Source organism: Ctenopharyngodon idella, chromosome 7, assembly GCF_019924925.1.
Source record: "Ctenopharyngodon idella isolate HZGC_01 chromosome 7, HZGC01, whole genome shotgun sequence".
In the NCBI taxonomy this organism is placed as follows: domain Eukaryota; kingdom Metazoa; phylum Chordata; class Actinopteri; order Cypriniformes; family Xenocyprididae; genus Ctenopharyngodon; species Ctenopharyngodon idella.
In genome coordinates, this window is record NC_067226.1 from 45594200 (window position 1) to 45616549 (window position 22350).

General features: G+C 38.1%; 1 protein-coding gene across 7 annotated transcripts in view; it reads left to right on the top strand.

The window, feature by feature from the left end:
- Positions 1 to 22350, top strand: part of tead1b (TEA domain family member 1b) — an 82039-nt gene that overhangs the window by 22136 nt on the left and 37553 nt on the right. For all 7 annotated transcript variants that reach the window (XM_051899505.1, XM_051899504.1, XM_051899502.1 and 4 more), the window contains one exon: positions 4766 to 5018. In XM_051899505.1, the coding sequence (XP_051755465.1) occupies positions 4871 to 5018 (148 nt within the window). In that variant the 5' untranslated portion in view covers positions 4766 to 4870. The remainder of the gene's footprint in view (positions 1 to 4765; positions 5019 to 22350) is intronic.

Genomic DNA, 22350 nt, shown 5'->3' on the forward strand with positions numbered 1-22350 from the left:
CACTTGTTTCTGTAAATGCATGTTCATTTCATGTTTGTTCTGCAACAGCAAACATTGCTTGTCTTTGCTTGTACATTTAGAAGTAACTAGCCTTCGATGCATTTAACCCAACCGTATAAGCCCAGTTTAGTGGCAGTGATCCGCTGCATCAGACTGACTGTTTCTCTCCACTAAAAGTGGCTGCCTATCTAGAACCAGCTACTACACTTTCCATTACCATCAAAGGCAGAATAACCTCCAATTAATGTAAGTGGAAATGTAAATTCAGAGTAGATCCATTTGGTCTAGGTGATAAAACTCAGAGCAGTGAGTGGTTAGAAATTGCCATGGCCTAGTGTTATTCTGAGCATTCATCTTGTGCAGTTTAAACTTTGCATTCATCTTGTGCAAATTAAGCTTTAATTCCTATCTCATTTTACTACCAAGGCTTAAATAATCTACTGAAAATATGCTCATTTGCTAAATATGATATGTCATTTAAAATAGACAAATGGTTTTGCTTTAAGTAGGGTTTGCAATATTATCAAAAATTGGATTTTCAAATGATATTTTTTTTGGTCTAGCTGGTAGACCAGCATGCTGTTCTCAAGTAAAACTGAGCTGGTGTAGCTGGTCCACCAGCACTTCAAAAAATTCATCTCATTTACACAGTTGCTCTCATAACTTGTTTTCATGACTAATTTATTTAAACATACATTAAATAATTAAGACATTACTAACAGGTAAAGTAAATATAATGAATATATATGCTAATATAGTGCATATGTTGAGTGAAATGCTCCTCTAGAGTTCATTTCTCTAGTGAACTAACATGCTGTGGACACTAAATGACTTGCCTGAGGTAAATGTAACGCTACGTGAGATATTATTCTCAAGCTGTTTTGATGTTTTTCCACGGTTGAAACACTGGTTGATAGATTACATGCTTTTAGACACGCATTCGCGAACTTCCCTAAGCACTTCCCCTCAGGGGCGAGGGAAGTTTATATGGACAGACCCTCGCTCCCTCGATTTTGACCTCTACTTCATATGTACACTTCAGGCAGCTCCATATACCACAATGCGACACGATTGTGACGTCACTGCATATCGTGTTTAATTTACCCCACCACAAACAACTCTATGATATATTAATTATTATTTTTAAAATATCTAAAACAACCCAAACACACATATATACATATAGAATGCTGCATTAAACAGTTTCGTAAGGGAAAAAAATGAAAATAATAAATCAACTCCATAGCAGATTCCAAGTGATCAAGGGCTTATGACGTTCCAATTCAGCCCATTGCAAATGTTGCGCCAGTAGTGGGCACTCATGCAGTGTAAGCAATGACGTACGTCCAAGTCAACGAGATTGAGGGAAGTTAGCGAGTGAAGGGCATAAAAAAATGAACTTGAACGCAGTCCTAGATCGCCTGTTTTTCTTCTTCTGCACTTTTTCCTGTTGTGGTGGTTAGCAAACTGCATTAACGTGTGCGCCCCCTTCTGGATTGGAGTGTGGATCGCCTGTGACTGACTGTATTCATCATCTAACTGCATGAACCGAACTGTGACGTCCGTACTGTACGGTTTGGGATGAATACATGTATCGTTACACCCCTAATATCGATACTGAAATATCTGAAATGGTTCCAATACTCCTTTTCTGCAGTAATGATACACTGATAACAGCTGCGTGTTCTCAAACTCTCTTCTGACTGATGGTGAATTGACACACACCCGCCTCCTCTCACTCACTCGTCTCATTCGCTCTGTTTGAATAGTGCTTGTATTGCGCATAATTTTACTAATTCCCACAGATTTCGCACTCACACCAAAAGCGCGCGCACCACTGATCAATATTAGTGGCGCGCACATAAAGCCGCCTCTCAAACAGCTTGTGAGTACTAAATTTAGTTCTTTTTTGTGGCTTAATTGCGCTTAAACAGTCAAATACATTCAAAATTATGTCAAAATGCCTGTCTTGACGAGAATTCAAAAATACAAACAGTTTTGGAACGTAAATAGTTGAAAGCTAGCGCATAAGCTCTTAAAGTGACAGCAGCCTAATAAACATGCTGCTCTTTGTCATGTTAATCAAAGAACAAAAGACAAAGAGAAAGTCACTTGCTGCTCTTGTAAAAAAAATTATGAGATAATAACAAATGATCTGTATGTCAGTATATATGGCAGTTTTTCCTGTGCTATCAAAAATGTTATTGTATCGTATCGAAGTTGGGATTTTTAACTTTCGTTTGTTTTAAGGTAAATCCCAAGGCAGATATTTCCAGTCATGCAATTACAGCACCCTGAATGGGGGCAGATAAAATTTTTCATTATTCATAATTAATAAATTGTACTTCTTTAGCTCAAATCAGACTCACAAAACTTTTTTTGCAGGCTGGTCTAGAGCTAAACTAAATCTACCTGTTGAAGTGGGGTTGTTCATGCACGAAAGCATACACTCTTGTCACTGGTATTTTCTAAAGGGAAGTCAGACTCCATCAGGCGAAACAGACGTGTTGAGACATTGGCCTTAGCTCCCGCTCTCAAGTAGGCCACACGTGGCCAAGGGACCAATGGCAGCCATTTTTCAAGAAGGCTTTCTGTTAGCATATGGGAGCCAGCACTGCAAGGATGGCTGAAGTAAACATGTTTATCTATGCTGAGCTCCTGAGCATTCCCCTCAAACTGGCCATCTTTAAACAGTTTGTATATCTGACAGTGGGGGAAAATGCGGTTCCAAGATGAGGTACTGCACTGAACAACCACATTATGTTTGCAGCAGCGCTGGAAGTGATTACCAGTGTAGTTCATTATTCAGTTTGGATGGAGGGGGGAGCATGAAGGCCCAAAGCATTTAGTGGTCAGAAAGGGGAGGCTTTTTTTCCTCTCTCATCAGTCTGTGAGTCTGTTCTGCAGTGTCAGCATTCAGCACACAAACACGGAATTCAGTAAAAGCTCTCTCCACTCTCCCAGAGCGTTTCCCCCCTTTTTTTTTCCAACAGCCTGCTCCCTTCCCCCCTCGTGAACTGACATTCTAGAAGAAACATATGCTGCTAGTCCACATCACAACAGCTTGTGCTGCCTGAATGGAAGAAGGCACGGAGAGAGGAAGCTGTCAGAAGGGTGGGGGAAGAAGAAGAGAGTGGTACACGGAGGGAAGAGTCTTCAAGAATGCTCACAAGTTTTTGAAGGTGTTGCATGTTGGACCTCCTCAGTGGTTCATGTAAAGTTGGGTTGGGTGGAGAATATAACATTTTCAAGAGGAAATTACATTCTTACAGTTTATGACCCCAGTTTATAGGGTGATTTGGAGTAGTGGCCAAAGCTCAGGGCTGGTAACTGTGCAGTTGCTGGTTCAAACCTTCTACAGTCAACATGATATTAAAATGGACTTTATTTACTTTCTTAGAGGGATAGTTCACCCAAAAATAAAAGTTTTGTCATCAGTTACTCAAACTAATGTCATTCCAAACCCGTAAGACTTTTGTTCATCTTTGGAACACAAATTAAAATCTTTTTGATGAAATCTGAGATCTTTCCGTCCCTCCATAGACAGCTACGCAACTACCACTTTGACGCTTCAAAAAGTTCATAAAGGGATCGTAAAACTAATCCATATGAATTGAGCGGTTTAGTCCAAATTTTCTGAAGAGACTTGATCACTTTATATGATGATCAGATTTAAAGGGATAGTTCACCCAAAAATGAAAATGATCCCATGATTTACTCACCCTCAAGCCATCCTATGTGTATTTGATTATCTTCTTTCAGACGAACACAATCAGAGATATATTTAAAAATATCCTGGCTCTTCCAAGCTTTATAATGGTAGTGAATGGGGTGCCAGATTTTGAAGCCCCCCAAAAATTCATCCATCCATTTTAAAAAATAATCCACATCATGAAAGTGTGAAGAGTTTCATATGTGACAGGGCCAATAAGAACACTTAGGCCTAGATAAATGACTGCATATTTGGAAGGACATTTTTGTTTTCTACTTCCTGTGTGATTTTTGCTTTAAATTAGATCTCACTATTGTATGTTGCTCATGTTATTTACTTTATAGAGGAGATGGTATGTCATTATTTCATTTTCATTCATTCAGAGGAATATGATGTTGACAAGGAGGGGCAACTTGAAACCGGGCAACTGAGTTTGAGATTGTTCTGCTTTTGACAGAGGAATTTCATGGTTTTTATGGAAATGCCAGGTGGTTTTAAAAAATGTTTAAGGATAAACCTTCTAGTCGGAAACTTAATTTCCTCAGGCAATTGGATTTAAGTTGCAGCAATCTTAGATGCATGTCTTCAAAATTCATGCAGTCATAATGCTACAAAAAAGTAATTTGGGGAGCACTACCTTAATTTCGGTATTGCCAGTTTGACTGACAATTTAACGAAAAGAGCATTTTACAGTGAAATGTAGCTAAATGTAGTTAAAAAAGTGACATGACGTGTAGCTAAGTATGGTGTCGCATACTCAGAATTTGTGCTACTGCATTTCACCCATCCAAGTGCGCACACACAGCATTGAAGCTGAAGTGTGTAGTTTCTCAGTGTTAAAATACTTTAAACCAAACTCCAGTTTAATAGGTCGAGACAACTATGGGTAAGCCATTCGTTGAATTCACCAAAGAGTGCAATCTCTGTGTTCTGACTCAACAGTGGCATGAGTTTAAAGTGATACTACCAGCGAACAATGGCATCACCTGAAATCTTATCAGCAGATATCTGTGCTGGAGAGAGTAACCACAACTCTGTTATTGTCACTTCCAGGATTCACCCTAGTTTGCTCCAGGCTTCGGCTTGGAGGTCCCAACCGCCACCATTGATCCCAGCAGCTGGAGTGGCAGTGAAAGCTCTGCCGAGGATATTGAGAGGATGAGCGACTCAGCAGACAAGCCCATTGACAATGATGCTGAGGGGGTGTGGAGCCCTGACATAGAGCAGAGCTTCCAGGAGGCACTGGCCATCTACCCACCCTGTGGACGCCGCAAAATTATCCTCTCGGATGAGGGCAAGATGTATGGTAAGAACACAGTGCTTCTTCCAAACTATACCGTACAGGATATGGCCACAAACAATCTCTTTGTTTCTTCAGAAAACAAATCAACAGTAGACAGAAAGATGTAAGGTGTCGATTTTGGTGTAGCTCAGTTGACAAATTATAATGTGGTAAATAATAACACCTTGTTCTTACCAGCTGCAATTGATAAATCTCTTCGATCATCAACTGAGGTATTCATCAGGGTTACATTTTCGAAAGAATGGCTCAGAGAGCATGAAGCATCATTGATCCAGACCTTAAATTCATTGAAAGTCTTTGGGATGTGCTGGAGGAGACTTTACAGAGTGATCACCTCTTGCATTGTCACTACAACATCCTGACCAAAAAACTTTTGATTGAGTAGCCTATGAAATACTTTCTTCACATACTTTCACATACTGTCTTATAAACTTACATGGCTATAAAATATTGGTTTATAAAGATATATTCCTAATTCTGAGTACTGAGTAAGGTACATAGGAATTTACTCTTTCTCCGCCATTGACTGGATTTTCCGGCTATCCATGTTTTCACTGTTATACGTTAGGGGGCGCTATTAAGCATCTTCTGAAAGAGTACCGAATCTCCGGATCAAAACACAGGTGAAGAAGCAGAAGCAAGTGATAGAAGATTGCTTATGCAAATGAAAAAATAACGTGATTATCAAACATTAAACAGCATATAAATCAAAACTGCATAATATTACTGAATGCAGTGTCGACCCAGGAAGGGTTACCTCGATCTGCTCCATCTGTGTTTTGATCATCATTCTGAATCCCATCCGGACGTAGTCTTTGTCATTCAAAAATGTGATTTTCTCAGCTTTTTGTTTAAAATGTTGCTTTTTAATGAAACTTACCCACATTCAAGTGTTTATAAGAAAGGGCGCATGAAGCTAGAATAAAACGTTTTTAAAAATGGAAAGAGTCAAATACAGTTAAAGGTATAGTTCAAGTATTAAAAAAAATAGGAGCATAGTAGTATACTTAAAGTGCAAAAGTAATATATACATAGTAAATTATAAGTATGAAGTTATGTTCACTTAAAGAAAACTTACAAGTATACTTGCAGTATATAACTACTAAACTAGTAGTTTACTGAGAGTATACTTCAAAGTGTAGTACTTTCATAAACTAATAAACTAACTAGTAAACTATCAGTGTACCTATAAGTTCACTTGTAGTATAGTTGCAGTTTATTGCTGTTACACTTAAAGTATACTTAAAAGTATACTTTTATACACTAAAAAGTGGGCCAATTTAGTCCCAGGTAGTATTGAAACAGTATACTTATAGTACATTGATATTAGTATACTTAGTACATAAAGTATACTTAAAAATACACTTAAACTTTACTGAAGTATACTTCATAAAATGAACTTGAAGTATACTTCTGTTTCATAAGGGTCACTTAGTTCCAATTTTTGTTGCACTGGGTAGCCTCAGCAATGGTGAGATCTAGTCAAAAATCTTGCTCAGTGGCTGTATATTAAATCAACAGGAAATCAAAATTGTCACACTTTTATGATACAAGTTCCTGATCTTGTTGGCCGCAATTCAGGTCATTCCAAAGAAAAAAAAAATCTGTTGGGATGCATGATACATACTTGTAATGAGAAGCATTTATAAACAAAAGATAAGCTCCCTGCTGTCAAAATAAAAGTTTAATGGTTTGGTGTTTGAAAATGAATGAACACATCCATAAGTATTACTTTTCTTATTGAATATGCTGTTTCACTTCACATTATATAAGTAATATGGATTATGAACACCGTTTTTCCATTTAAATATATTTGACTTTTACTGTGGACAGAGAAATGACTTGTTGCTGGAAACTTGTCACTTTGCATCTTGTTAAGACATGTTGTAAACGTCACATGACAAGGTAGCAACACGAATCCCCTACGATGTAGCCTCAGGGTTGAGTGGATCGGTTCCAGAGATGATCACCGGAGGTGAGAAGTGAAACTGAGGGCTCTGAGGAATCACATGAGAGTGAAGGGGTGGAGAAGATGAGAATAATTGTCAGTCAGGAATCTCTGAAGTCTTCGCGGGCCTCTGCAGCAGGCTTCCCGTTCGTTGGGTTGTTGTTGAGTAGTGGGAGTGTAAGTAAAGCAGCATGAACTATTAGTCAGGAGCAGATGGTACTGCGGCTGTCACCAGCTGTGCCACCCCCTCCTCCTCCTCTCCTTCTCCTGCCGTCCTCCCCCTTTCCTCCATTCCTGGCTGGGTGATGTCATGGAAAGAGGGAATATTTTCTTTCTGCGGTGTTGGAGTCCCTCACAGCTTGTCAGTGTCAAGTGAAAGCAGAAGGCCCTCGGGGCATTCGTTTGCAGCTGTCATGTGACCCCTCCGGCCAAATGAAATGTAAAGTTTAGGAGTGGCAGCAAAGCCTCTCAGCTGCCACTACAAAAGTGTTTTGGGCCACCCTGCACACCCTCTGCTCTCAAACTCACTTTCATTCACTCCTTCCGTTAAGAATTAAAGCACAAAAATAGGTTTGGCTCACCAGTTTTAAATTCCAAGTCCAAGTGCAAGATTCACTACTGCTCAGACTGATATAAAGAGGGTTTATTTTGGGGGGTTTTCTTTATAATGTTATATAAGTCAATGCAAAAACAACAACTTAAAGCCAGATTATGTAATTATAGTACAACCAATGATTTACACTACCATTCAAGATTTTTTTAATGTTTTTGAATGAAGTCTCTTATGCTCACCAAGGCTGCTAATTTATCTGATGAACAATACAGAAAAAACTGTAATATTGTGAAATATGATTACAATTTTAAAGAACAGTTTCTAATGTAATTTATTCCTGTCATGGCAAAGCTGAATTTACAGCATAATGGAACTATAATGGATCATTATTACAGTGATTATTATGTTTCTAGCATGTTATATGTTGGGAACAGTTCTTCTAAACCTAATTGATGGAGCTTTTCGTTTTTTAAACAACCATGTAGAAAGACATATCATGGCCATATTCCAGGATGACAATGTCAAGATTCATCAGGCTCAAATTGTGAAAGAATGGTTCAGAGAGCATGAAGAATCATTTTCACACATGAATTGGCACCTTTTAGTCCAGACCTTAAATTCATTGAAAGTGTTTGGGATGTGCTGGAGGAGACTTTACAGAGTGATCACCTCTTGCATTGTCAATACAACATCTTGACCAAAAATTGTTGCACCTCTTGATGGAAATAATACACTTTTCAACATCATTTATTTCCATCAAGAGGTGCATCAATTTTTGGTCAAGATCTGCTGCTCCCAGCCCACTTTCCAGAAGAGGGCGGAGCTTTAACAGCTCGTGGTTTGGTTCAACAACAACAAAGCTGGAGAATCTCACGCAGCCAAAATGAGGATTGTCAGTAACGGTGTTCAGCCTTACATTGTTCAAACCGGAGTCGACACTGATGGAGAGACTCAGGAAGAAGTTACAACTTTTATAATGAAACTGGACGTTTCTGAACAGTTAGTGGATAAATTTATGTAGTTGCTGTGGAGTTGATTCAACTCATCGACTAGCATGTGCCGTCATGTTGATCTTTTGTGTGAATCCAGCGTTGAATTGACCCTCGTTTGTGAAGCAGTCCGGTGTAAAATGACAGCATGGCAACAACGCTCTACTACAACAACTCTTCCTCTTCTCTAAAGCAGCCCAACATGGCCTCACCCCCTTTGTTGCGTGATCTCGGTGGTGGGGTTTATGTAAATTTTGGGGTTTGTGATGTCACTAACCCGGGAAGAAGCTCATTCTAGTCCCTACCAGCCATTTGTTGTAGTCCTTAAAAAATGATTTCTGTAAAAGAAAATATCCCCCTTTGCATTGAACTTTTATTTTCAATGTTACTGCTCAAAACAGTTAATAACACTGCAAAATACCACTGTATACTGCTCCATATTCAAGATACCTCTGTCAAAAGAAACCTTAACACACGATTTTGCTTCTCACATAAGTGAATATTGTTTTAAATATAGGTATGAGTTTTTGCGGTTGGGAAGAGAATTATATGGTGAATGAAAAAATGCTGAATAATGAAACAGTGCTGAATTTTCTATTATAGTTTCTTGTACAAAGGAAGCAGCATGTGAGCCATTATAGATCCAACAGGAAATTATATCAAGGCAATCACCTGACCGCGCAAGCAGTGCTGGGGTTGCTGACCTGTCTGAGAGTGCAGAGATTGACTAGAGGTCAGCTTTAGCAGCTGCTCAGGGTGTCCGGTTGCATGTTTACTCAACAGCGATGTCCATCATAGCCTCAGGAGTAATGTTTCACAGTCCTCCAGACCACAGGCAGAGACAACAAGAAAGCAGCACGCTGTCACGGGCCACATTGTTACACATGCAATACGTATTACAAGTAGATGATCACATACTGTAGACAAAATTAGATTTGTACACAAATCCCTGCCAACAAAGTTTAGACTTTATGCTTTAAAAGCAGATTGATTCAGTTACTCCTCAAATGAATTGTTTTCTTTTGGTTGTTCTCTTAATCTGTTACAGAACGTTGAAGTTGTTGGAAGAAAAGACAAATAACAAAGCAATAGGAGGCTACAGTATATGTGGGGATCATGTTGAGGATAGAGAGAAAGACTGTAGGCAGAAATCTTAAAAGTATAAATATAGTGACTTTAATGGCTCTAGAAAATAGAGTTTAAATTCCACATAAGCCAAAGCAACAGTCTGGATGACAGGCCGTCTACTCATCTTACACCATGAGTAATAACATTTTCAGCAACTAGAAATTTGTCTGTCCACACTGCACGTAAAGCTTCTGTGTGACATCCCAGCAAATCTGAACATATGTAATGTATGATGTACAGTTGTAAAGAGCAGCATATTGAATCAAATGATATTTTGGCTGGAAACCAGATGATTGCCCAAGATGTCCCCTCGCTCGTCATGGTCAAAGATGGTTAATAAAAAACACAAGATTTCAACATGGAAGAGTTAATCGTTTGACGCTTTGTCAAAAGATTACTGTGCTTTTTAGTGCACACGGATCTGAATTTTGAACCTCATGTGATATCCATTTATATATATATAAAAGGCAGTGTTTGGGCTTTCACAAAGTTTGGCGGGACATTGAAGGCAGCAGATTGCGGCTGCCCTCTCTCTGAGCGTAGAGTCGTTGTATAGTCTCGTCTTTCAGCTCTGCAGCTGTCACTGGGTCCTAGTGCCAAAGCCATCACACCGTGAACTGTGACCCGCTCACTCACTCAAGCATTAACAAGGGCCGTTACAACTGTCAAAACAAGAGGGTGCGTCTGTCAGTGGGGTTCCGGGACAAATTAGAGAAACAGACTTGATTGGCATTTTTGGTGAATTGAATGTGGTTAATGGGCCGTTTTTCTATACAGGGGTATTTTGATTCTTGGGTTGTTGTGTGTGTCTGTTGTGGCCCATATTCAAAACAGACATAACAGGCTCTACCCTTGAAATCTAGAAGTTTGACCAGCTGAAAATCTTTTGTTTTAATTCTGCAAATACTTTTATTTGAATTTATGCCTTAACTGCATTGAACAAACAGCACTTTTTGAAAAAAGGCTAGCATTTAAAACTTGTGGGTCAATCTCATCTGCAGATCAGTCTGATCAGTACTGCTTAACCGATTATGTTTTTCTTGAAGTTTTGTGACTTTTTCTCATTGATGAACATGCCTGCAAAGTGTCAACACTGATGTGTTGTGGAACGTGCGTATGAACTTTTTTTTTTTTTATGTCAGTTTCTCAACTACCCTCTAAGGATATTTACATTTATGCATTTGCATTTTATGATCTTGGCGTTGCGAGCGCTGTGCTCTACTGTTTGAGCTTCAGGAAAGCCCACAGAAAAACTGCCATCTACAGTTCTTTTGTTTAAAATGTTCAAACGTTCTGAAAAATTTACAAAAAATTTACTATTTACAATATTCATCATTTGTGAAATCAAGTTTTAAAAATCCAGTAAAAAAAAAATCTATTAAAAATACATTTATTTCATACTAAGTATACTTCAAATCCATTAACATTTATTGACGTTTCACATAAGACTTACTGATATAAAATTATAATTAAACTCTATTTGGAGTATTTCTTTGTTGCACAATCCACATTTCTTAATATTATTCCTAAAAAGTGTTTTAATATCACTAATAATAAGGATTGTTTGATCTTTGTATAATATCAGTCTTTAAATGTAAGATATTTAAAGTGTACCTAAAGTATACTTGCAATAGTTCCACTTCAGCACAATCAAATATACTTCAGTCTATGTTTAGTTGGACCTCAGCACTACTTCCACACAATTAAAGTGCATTAAGTACAAAATTAGTTGTTCCAATTTAGCAGACTTTAAGTATACCAGTTTAGTATACCAAAAGTACAATTGCAGGGTATTTATTTAGCACATACATATGTAAATGCAAAAAAATAAAAATAACAAAAGTTGGGTTAAATATGGACAAACCCAGCGATTGTTTTTTTTTATTTAACTCAACTATTGTTTAAAAAATACTGTATTTCTTGCTTAGAATGAACCCAAAATATGTTGGAAATGAACATTTATTAATATGTTTAATAGTTAATAATTAAATAATAATCATTTAATAAATTATTTATTAATAAATGTTCACCTTTTGATTATTATTGTTGCCTCTAGTAATTATGTGTCTGATTTTTAATTTCCAACCTATTTTAAGCCAGCCATATAGTCATTTTTAGTTAAATGATACTACCCAGCAGATTGATAAAACATTTAACCTTTTTTTGTTTTGTTTTTCATAGTGTGTTTTTTTTTTTTTCTTTTTTCTTTTGGTGAATTGTACTGAATCCAGTTAAGGTCAGTTTAACCCCTTCCATATATAATCATACCCAGTATTTGAGCCTAATACAATGGTTAATCAGAAAAAACAATCCAGACTGGTTTATGTTTGTGTCTATAAATCTATGCCCGTTAAAAAGCTAGCTTAATTGTATCAGCATTCAGTCAAAATGCAGACTTGATGATTTTGAAAATACATAGTTTTTCACTAGTGACCAGCCATTCTTTTAGTCTTTTTTTTTTTTTAGTCTTTTTTTTTGCAAATCTTTTTTTTTTTTTTTTTTTTTTTTTTTATCTAATGATAATCAAGTAAACATTTCTTCAGGGGTGACCTTACAACATTCTGACTCTTGTTTCTGTGATCCTTCTTTATGGTGTACCATTGCTTTAATGAAATGCACTAGCTGACAGGCCACTCTCCAGAATGCCACAGGAGCTGATGAGATCTCCTTTGAGAGGTCCTTCATGCTGATGAAGCACCCTGATTGGCTGGGGATTGGATGATTATTTTTGTTTTAGGTCAGCTCAGAACCCGATGGCATCGAGATTCACACAGTTCTATAATTGGTGTCCAGCAGCCTTTAGCCTCGATAAAACGGCTGCTGTGCATCTCCTGGCTCTTACGAGAAGGAGAGGCGCAGGTATTTTGGTGCGGAGAGACCCGCGGGATCGCACATATTCACTGCGCATAGCTCTCTGCGAGAGACGCCGTCCTGAGTACCCTTAAGCCCTTTGTTCCCCTGGCTGAATGCAGTTAATTAGCAACAGTCACTATAGCAACTGCCTCTCACTTCAAAACAATGTCTAATTTTTGCAGCAAAGCTTATCATACTGTTTACCTGATGGGCTCTCTAGCGCCCTGAGTTGTGCCGGGGCTGGCTCCCTGCCCAGCCTCAGAGGTTAATTGTGACCGCGGTGAAAAACATCACAACAGCTGCTTTGTGATGAGAGGAGCATGAAAAGGGGTGGAAGAAAGTGGCGGTCCCCTTCAGCAGAAAGAAGCGAAGACGCGGCACTTACATAATTCACCTGCTTTGCGAGCCTCCATTCAGCACTCCCTGCGTGATTACATATCCTCTGGATTATATAAATGAACACATGACCAGATGTGAAATATGGCAAGAAACGCACAATGGGACATTGAGTTCCCAGAAATTGCATTTAATGGATGTTATTGTGCATGCAGCAGAGCCTTAAGTCAAATTGTTAGGAATAATGCGCCACAGCACGATGCCAACTGTGATGTGTGATATGTAGAAACTCAGAGTTTTTTTAGAACCTCATTTACGTTTCAAGCTGATTTTGAGATTTTTTTTGAAAAAAAAAAATCAACTATAATGCATACAGCATTATGCGATTAAAATTTATATCTTTCATGTTTCATGAATCCTCCCAACCAGCCATGGCCTCAACATTTGGTTGGTTGTTGTGTTGGGTAGCCCCGCCCACACTTAAGTCTCATTGGACTAAAGTACACCATCTTAAAGGGGTCATGAACTGCATTTCTATTTATTATTTTATAATGTTTGCTGAGGTGCACTTATGTTAATATGATTTTTACATCAAAAAAATTGTAAATTATAATTTAGAAATAAACGGAAATTTTCTACCCTGATTTTAGTCTTGATTTGAACGCTCTGTTTTAAGGGGCGTGTCTGCTGTGAGACTTCAGTGTAAATGCCCACTGCTGTGATTGGCTGACGTCTTTGCATATTAAATAAGTAATACATGTGCAACTCTCTTGAACACTTTTACTACGTTTTTACTATTACAGCTGTCAAGATTAACGAATCGTGAAAAGTGTTGATTATAGCATTATATTTTGATCTATTCCTATCACATGAAAGGTTGCAGTGATGAGCATTGTAGCCGATGATAGTTTTTGAAATGCGTGAATGCAGTGATCTCGTCATTGCAGATTTCTGCACTCTCATGAATGCTTTCACCATAACTAACAATGCAAACATGATGTAAATACAGCAATCGGTTCAACAGTGTCACTGATTATAACGGGAGTTTTGGCAGGTGTCCAGATGAACTGGTGCTGTGTGATCGACAGCTTCAGCCATTATAAAGCGTTCTTTGATTGCTTTCTGTATATATTTTAATTACAATTTAAATAACAGATTATTTTCATGCTACTAAGAGAAACAATGTGAAGATTTCACTTGATTTACTGATCCATAAACTGCTTTAAATGATTTTGAGACAAAGAAAATCTGACTGAACTTAAATAATTACACATCAGAAATCACTGATCACAGATCAGGCATTAGAATGAACACTGTTACTTACATGTTGTTGCATTGCTGTCGGATCCATATCGTAAAAGTCTGTTTGCAAAGCCTGTGGCGAAATTGCGACAGAATGACCAAATAATCCACAGTGAAATGTACTGAATACAAACAAATAATGCTCTGCTGAGATATTCACATAGTTATATCTAGCTTCCGCTTTCCGTATTCAACTTAGGAAGTAAGAATTTAAATACAAAATCCGTAGGATGTAGCGTAAGCGTTTTGAACTGCTACACTTTCTTCCTAAGTTGAATACGGAAGGCGGTCTGGCGGAAGCTAGATATTTTACTTTATAACTGGTTAAATATGGATATTTTTTCATACACAAACGTATTGCTTCCCTTCAGAAGGCTTTTATTAACCCCCCGAACCCGTGTGGAGTATGTTTAGTATGGATGGATGCACTTTCTTGAGCTCCATACTCATTGGTCCCGTTCACTGCCATTATAAAGCTTGGACACGTCAGGATATTTATTAATATAACTCCGATTGTGTTCATTAGAAAGAAGAAAGTCATATACACCATGGCGTATTGATGGCGTATTGCATGGTGAGTAAAGCTTGGGGTAATTTTCATTTTAAAGTGAACTAATCCTTTAACTGTCAAAAGATCAAGGAGAATTTGAATTCTCAGTTCATGACCCCTTTAAAGGCATAATTCACCCAAAGAATTTAAAAAAATGTATAATTTACTCACCCCATCAGACTTTCTTTCTTCTGTGGAACATAAAAAAAAGAAATTTTGAGAAACATCAGTGTGCTTTTTTTGTTCATATAATGGAAGTCAGTGGTCACCATCCCAACAGTGTGTTCACTGCAATAAAGCATTGTTTGCTTTGTTTTATAGTAAAAATAAAAAAATCTTCAAAACAAGGTAATTTAAATAAATAGGAAAATGAGTTTAAGATTGATGCTCAAGACTTAATATCTTATACAGTAAAATTGATCTAATTCCTTTAAGGATGTTTAGATATTTTTACTTGACAAGAAGACAAAATAGCTGATTAAGATATGATATGGTTCTTCCTGTCACCATGCACTGGATTTCAGACATGCGTGTTGGGAAAGTTTTCGTGACATTTATTAGTATAATCAGTCAGATTATTACCATAAAGCAGTGTAAATCTCACAATGTGATGGGAACGTGAGAATACATGAGGCTGCTGTAATTATTACATGTGAAATGACCATCTGTCTCAGGAGCAACGAGCTGCTTTTAGTCACAGTCGCACTTAGCGATAGCAGTTTTTCTCCACCAGAGCGGTTCCCACAGCGCATCTGTTTGCTTTGAAGGTGGCAAACATTTATCATATTGTGTCATTTCAACGCTGACCAAAGGATGAAAGACATTTTCAGGGAGCGCACTGCCACGTTATCGGCTGAACGTTTACTGGACCCATTTGCCGGAGTTACCGCCACCATTGTAAGGCCTTTTTTGCTCACCGTGTTATTATAGATATGCAGTGTGCTCAGCAATCTCATCAAGGCCGGACTGGCGTCTCCGACGGGCACTAAGTGGCACTTGGTTTGCAGGGCTGCCGTGGATCATTTAGGCCTAATGAGCGAGCCTGGCCTCCCCCGTGGGGCTGCCAGAGCGCTGTTCCCAGACCTGCCTCAGCGGCGGCCCGCTTCGCGCTCGCACCGCTGGCGCACCCTAGCTACCCGCTGTGAGGATAATGAGGAATTCTGGGATCCGCTCAGGCCCCTGCTTTCTGCATTCGCTCAGAATGGAGTCTGGAGAACTTTAGTCTAACACAAACCTCCAATATAATCCCTCGCTTTTGTTTGTGCGCAATTGTAGCTTTGACACGCCGCAGTGGTTTTACACCTGCAAGAAACACATTTCCGATTACAAAAATGATTACGTTTTATGCGGCAAAATGAGTCCGAAATACCGCCAGGGTTGTTCTTACACAGTAAACGGCCTTTGCTTGAAACAAAATGATGAATAGTCTTATTTTTTTGTTTTTGCTGTGGTCTTATTTGCGTAAAAATCAGCTGAACGCCGTGCCCTGAATAACGTGTTCCTGAGCAGAACAGCTGCATTGATTTTCTGAATGGATAATACAAACCAGCAAACTAACTGTGCCTTTTTCTCTGTGCCTTGTGGGATTTTTTTCATTTTGCTGAAATATTTGGAGTGGTTTCTAACAAAGCATATTGAATTATCATTGATTGTGTGCCCTAAAATTCATATTACTGCCGTCTGTCTGACTGCAAAATAAGAAAGTGCAGTGTAGTGACAAAAATACGCATGTGTTTGATCCCGAAAACACAAAAGCAGCAGCGATATCTGTCACATCAGAGGCTATTTAGCCATGTTTTCTGAGTGATGGATGTGGACTCCTGGTCGTGTCACACTTAACAAAGCTTAGTCTTGACGGCCTTGTTAGGGCTTGTCAGCACCTGATGTTTTGTGCTAACAATGAATAAAGAGGAATATCTCGTTCTTTTGGACTTAGACATTGCAAACATATGGACCTGTCAGAGAACCAACTTAATTTTGTTTGTATTGACTCTGGCTGTTTTTCAATGGAGGTTTCAGATTTCTTCGCTTATCTCTAGTGTTCGTGGCCAGGACGTGCCCCTTTGTTGACCTTCTGAGTTGTTTAAATGACCCTGGGGTCTCATGCTGCATGTCCTCACTGGTCAAGACATTCTCCGGTCCTGCCCGGTGAAAAGAAGTGCGACCCAAAGTGCTTTGGGTTGTCTAGTCTATCCCATGCTTGGCTGGCCAAGTCTGAAAGCAAAACGCCCAAGGCATTTCATATTTGCTATTTGTTGACCACAGTGTGACATGATACTATTGACAGCTTCTCCGATTGCACAAAGAGCTTGTTTTGAAGTTAAAGACCATGAGGGCATGTAAAATGTTTGGTCAATTTTTAGAAATTTCATCTTAAATGGAAGAAAATGACTGTGTGATTCTGAATGATACTGGAATAAGAAGAATAAGTCTGGAATGTCAGAAATTCACTTAAATCCAACGGTCTAATTTTTGTTTTCATTTCAGGTCAGTCACCATTTAGTTCTTTTTCATTCAAGGCGTCTTAGGTTTAACATCATACCAATAATTAAGGTAGACCCCATTATGAAGAATGAATGTACCAGCTCAACATATTTGACTGCATTTTTTGGACATGACTGCAGAGATTTGTGGGGATCATGTGAGCTGTCTTCTTCACTGTCGAAGTGCGGATCCAGCAGAATCAGCCAGTGCTTAGACTGGTCTCATATTTCACCTCTCCAATTGGCTGCATTTGTCTGAGTGAAGCAGGACATTCTGCTCAATTTAAAGAAGCAGCAGCATTCATTGGCTAACATATTGTGGCTATTCTCGTAATGGCATCTTAGTGTACTGTATACTGAAGTAAGAAACTTAACTTATACCAATATGATCTAATAATGAGTCAAGAAAGAGGGGATTAAAATTGTAATAACTTTGCATTCATTTGTCACATTGGAAACATATAGTTAAAAGCACTTTGCATTGGGGAATACAATATTCCATGAATCTGTTGCGTACTGGACATTTTGGAAAATGTTCTTGACATTGACAGTTTGCACACTGTTACGCTGTTGTTATACTGTCACACAGCCTGAAATCATGATAAATCAGCATGATATGTGAAATCAAAATGAACCCTATTTAACATCTTAAATGTTCCTGGTCTTATTGTGCACATCATTTGTGATAACTCAGCCTTCAAATGACTGTTCTGATGACATAACCAAGACTGAATGGGTGAGCAAAAATAATATCAACCAATTATATGTTTATTATGTTTAATCTTAATCAATATATTATTGTTTCATCTCAATCAAAACCAATTAAGTCTATTTTTTTCTTGCTCATAAATGTTATAGTACAGAAATTAAAGGGATTCTCCAAATAGGTATAAAATTGTCAAAATTGTCTCACCCTCATGCCATCCCAGATGTACAGTATATGACTTTCTTTTGTGGAACACAAACAAAGAGTTTTACAAAAATAATTAATCTCTGTGAGTCCATATAGTGCATAAGTGGATAAGTCCCTCAAAACTGATGCTTCAAAAACCATGCAAAACGAACACAATGGTAATTCATACGATTCCAGTTGATGAATCAATGTCTTCTGAAGCAAAATGATAAGTGTGAGAAAAATACTATTTTTAAAATACTAATTTTAATTTTTAATAATTTCAGAAGCTTTGCTTAGAGATGCACAATATATCGGCCTCCATATCGGTATCGGCTGATATATGTTCATTTTTAATGTTATCGTTATCGGTCCAATAAGAAAATTTGGCCGATTTATTAAAGCCGATAAATAATGGATTATTTTCTTCAGCTGAGACACTTCCGTGATGGTTTTGAATTGCTTGATATGATTGGAGTCACTACAGTTAAGCGCAACATGTGCAACACAAATCTGTCATATAGGTTACATAAAATTATAATGATATAATATAACATCATTATAATTGTGTGCTTGGGACGTGGCTTTTAATGGTGAGACTTTTGGTTTTGTAATCAGGCTCTCAAAAATGAAATAAAAATTTGGATTTAGATTTATCGGCCAATATATCGGTTATCGGCTTTCAAATATAAACAGTTATCGTATTGGCCAAAATTTTCATATCGGTGCATCCCTAGCTTTGCTAAATGGTGATTAAATAATTTGTGTTTTGGTCAAACACTTTTATATTCAGTTGGACGATACTAGAAGGTGGTGTGGCACAGGAGCCCAATTCACTCGAAACTTGAAACATTTCAGTTGAGTTCGGGCTTGTTGGAGAGTCGCATTGCAGGAGATGGAGCGGGGAACTTAAAAACGAGGACCATCAAGGTCATGAAGTTTGGCTTTTCATTTACACATATTGGTGACTGCTAACAGGTTTCTCCTCATGTTCAGATGTGGGATTGATCCTGAGAGATTGAAAATATTGATTTAACCCTCTTTCTTGCTCTGAACGTGCACTCGCTGGGAGGTGCCAGCCATCAGTGTGTTCACACATCCGCAGGGCTGGAGGTGGAGTTGTCCCGCACCACCGAGGAGGCTCTAGCATATCAGTGCGCTGTCCATCCATCTATCCGTCCATCCATCTCTTCCTCTCTCTCTCCTAACCCCCACAGCCAGGCCTGCCTCAGCAGTAATATATGTGATGATGTACTCACCACCTCCTAATTGATAGAGTGATTCAGTGGAGGACTTGCTGTAATAATTGGTCCTTTGGGAGCACAGGCAGACCCTGGGAGGGAGGGCGGGAGTCTGGCTGCTGGGAAACACAGAAGACTAAATAGAGGAAAGACACCCAGGCCTTCTCTTTCTCCTCACTTGCCGCCTCACCGTGAGGATTTACGAGGGGTCGTCTAGCGTAATCCTCTCTGTCTCGGTGAAGCCTCGAGGTTGCGACCCACAGATTTCTGCTGGTGGCTTGTCTGTTCCCACAATGGATGCCCACCGTTAATCCTGCCGCGGTTTTCTGACTCATGACCTAGAGCCCACGACCAGAGCTTTCAGACTTCTCGCAGGTCACCAGGAGTTACTTATCGATCTCATTTTGTGTTCGTACACTTTCAATTGATTTTTTAAAGTGGTATTTATTATATTTAAAGACAGTATTATGAGGAATTAATTGATTGGCTGTCATGTCGATGTACTTGTGGTAAGACTGATCGTCTATTAGTCAGCGTTAAATACTGCATTACCAGATTGTATTCGTAAGTCATACTGACTGATTTCTGGTGCCCTTTGAACTGGTGATGTTCAGTTTTGCAAATGAATCGTTGTTTTCGAACTGGTTCTTTGTAATTACTTGGTCGTTGGATTGGTAAGACATCCATAAATCACTCAATTATATAATGAGACCTTTTTGGGAAGATGTTGGAAACTAGTGGGCTATCAATAAGTTTTTATTTTTATATATAACAACTAATTCACCAATATTTTCTGGCTGATACTAATAGGCTGGCAGTTATTTTCGTATTATGGGAGAAAACCCATTAAATATCTGATATGGAATAAAAAATATATATATTTTTTAAAAATATTTAAAAACCGAAAATGTGCACATTCTATTGACAATGTTGAGACTGACTGAAGGACAAATGTTAATTGGCCAGGTTATAGACATCTAAAAATAGTCAAATATTGGTCATACTGGCCAACATATCCATCTATCACTATAAACTAAATATTTGTAGTCTAAATAATCTTATCAAAACCTTATTAATAAAAGCATTTTACCACAAATTTTATCAGATACTCTCAGGAACTTTTTAAGAAGACCGATGTTACTTTGAATCCTTGATAAATTGTCCTAGTTATAGAGTTTCTCCGCTGTGCTCAGGCAGTCTTTTGGATGGAAGTGATGGTCTATTACCAGAGTATGCTTGTAGATCCTGGTTACATACCAGAATCCCACTCACTTCAGATCGGCAGTGCATTGCATGACAGTGATGGAGTGGGGGAAATTTTCAGTAAGACGTAATAGCTGAATAAGAAACATGAAGCAGTTTTCAGGACTGCAGACCTGTTTGTTCGTCATTTGCAGACCACAAAAACAAGTGTGGCAATTGAAGGCAGCCGTGTGTTACAGTCTCATGAGGGCGCACACTAATCCATCCTCATTCGCCTTCACCAATGAGCTTCTGATAAGTGATTGGCTCAAACAGAAGCTGCTTTTTGTACATAAAGGTTAAATGCTTTTAATGATTTTTTATGTGCATTGAGAATCAGCTCATGAAGTATAGGCATATAGATATGAAGTCTGAGACAAAGCCAGAAATCCTTGGCTCAAGTGTGGATTGGAATAAATGAAAGTCTGTGAAGATTAGATTTAATAGAGTATCTGAAAGATTAAAGACGTACCATCAGTGAACCTGCCTGTCCTGGTTGTGCATTATAGACAAAATGAATGCCTCCTTATAAGATGGGTTTAAATGCTTCGCTATAATAAATGTATTATCTGGTGCATTAAAAGGATTTCTCAGTATTTTTGTGTGATTAATTATATGTGTGTTTTTCAATCCTGTTTTTGAGCTCCCCTTACAAAAAATATTTATTCAAGTGTGCTATTAGTATACTTCTTTTAAACTAAAAAATAAGAAAGTATACTTTCAGTCTACTTTTTATGTACTTCTGAGAAGTATACTTTATGTACTTCTCAGACATACTTAAATTTACACTTAAGTATACTTGACTTATACTGACAGAAAAGTATTTTTGGCCTATATTTGTACTCAATCTTTTGATCAAGATATACTTAAAAAGTATAAATAAGTATTCTAAGTATGCTTGGTTTGTAGTTGTGTTTACCCTTTTGATTGAGTAGTCTATTAAATACTATTGTCACATAGTTTTACATACTGTCTTATAAACTTACATTGTTTGAAAATATTGATTTATAAAGAAAACAGATATGTTCCTAATTCAGAGTATGTGAATTTTTGTGTAGTCCACTGGTAGTGTAGATAGGAATCTACTTTACTCTTTCCCAGCCATTGACATAATTTTCCGACAATCCATGTTTTCACTGTTATATGGTAGGGGGCACTATTACGCATATTCTGAAAGAGTACAGAAACTCTTGGTTAAAACACAGATGAAGAAGAAGCCGAAATAAGTAATAGAAGCATTGCTTATGCACATGTAAAATAACGCGTTCATCAAACATTAAACAGCATAGAAATCAAAACTGCCTAACGTTACTTTTGGACTTCAGTGTCAGCAAGCGGTAGTCCGGAGTAAAGTTCCTTGGATGGACATTGTTTTGATTACATTTGCATTGCTTTTTAGGATGCAAATCAATTTGATTTTTAAATTTTTCTGGAGAGAATGTTAATATTGCCAATGCAAAATTTGTCACCGTGATTTTAGGTGTCATGAGTGATTAACAGGGCTTATACTTCCCTTGGCTACATGACAAAATTTTCATTGTCTGTACAGTCCATGGATTTCCATGCTCGCCATTTGCATACAGCTCGATTTTTGTGTCCGCGTGGACACCAGTGCATGTGCAAGTATCCTGATCGCCTGAAAAGAGTCTCTTTAGATACACACGAATCCAACGCGTCCTTCCATGGTCATGGTCAGTGGTATATGCTTTGAAAGCCTTACGCACTCCGAGCTGAACACAGAAAATGAAGCATTCTGGGTCTTAAATGTTTCAGTGGTTCATTTGCTAGGGTTGCTAGGTGGTTCCTCACTTGCCCAAG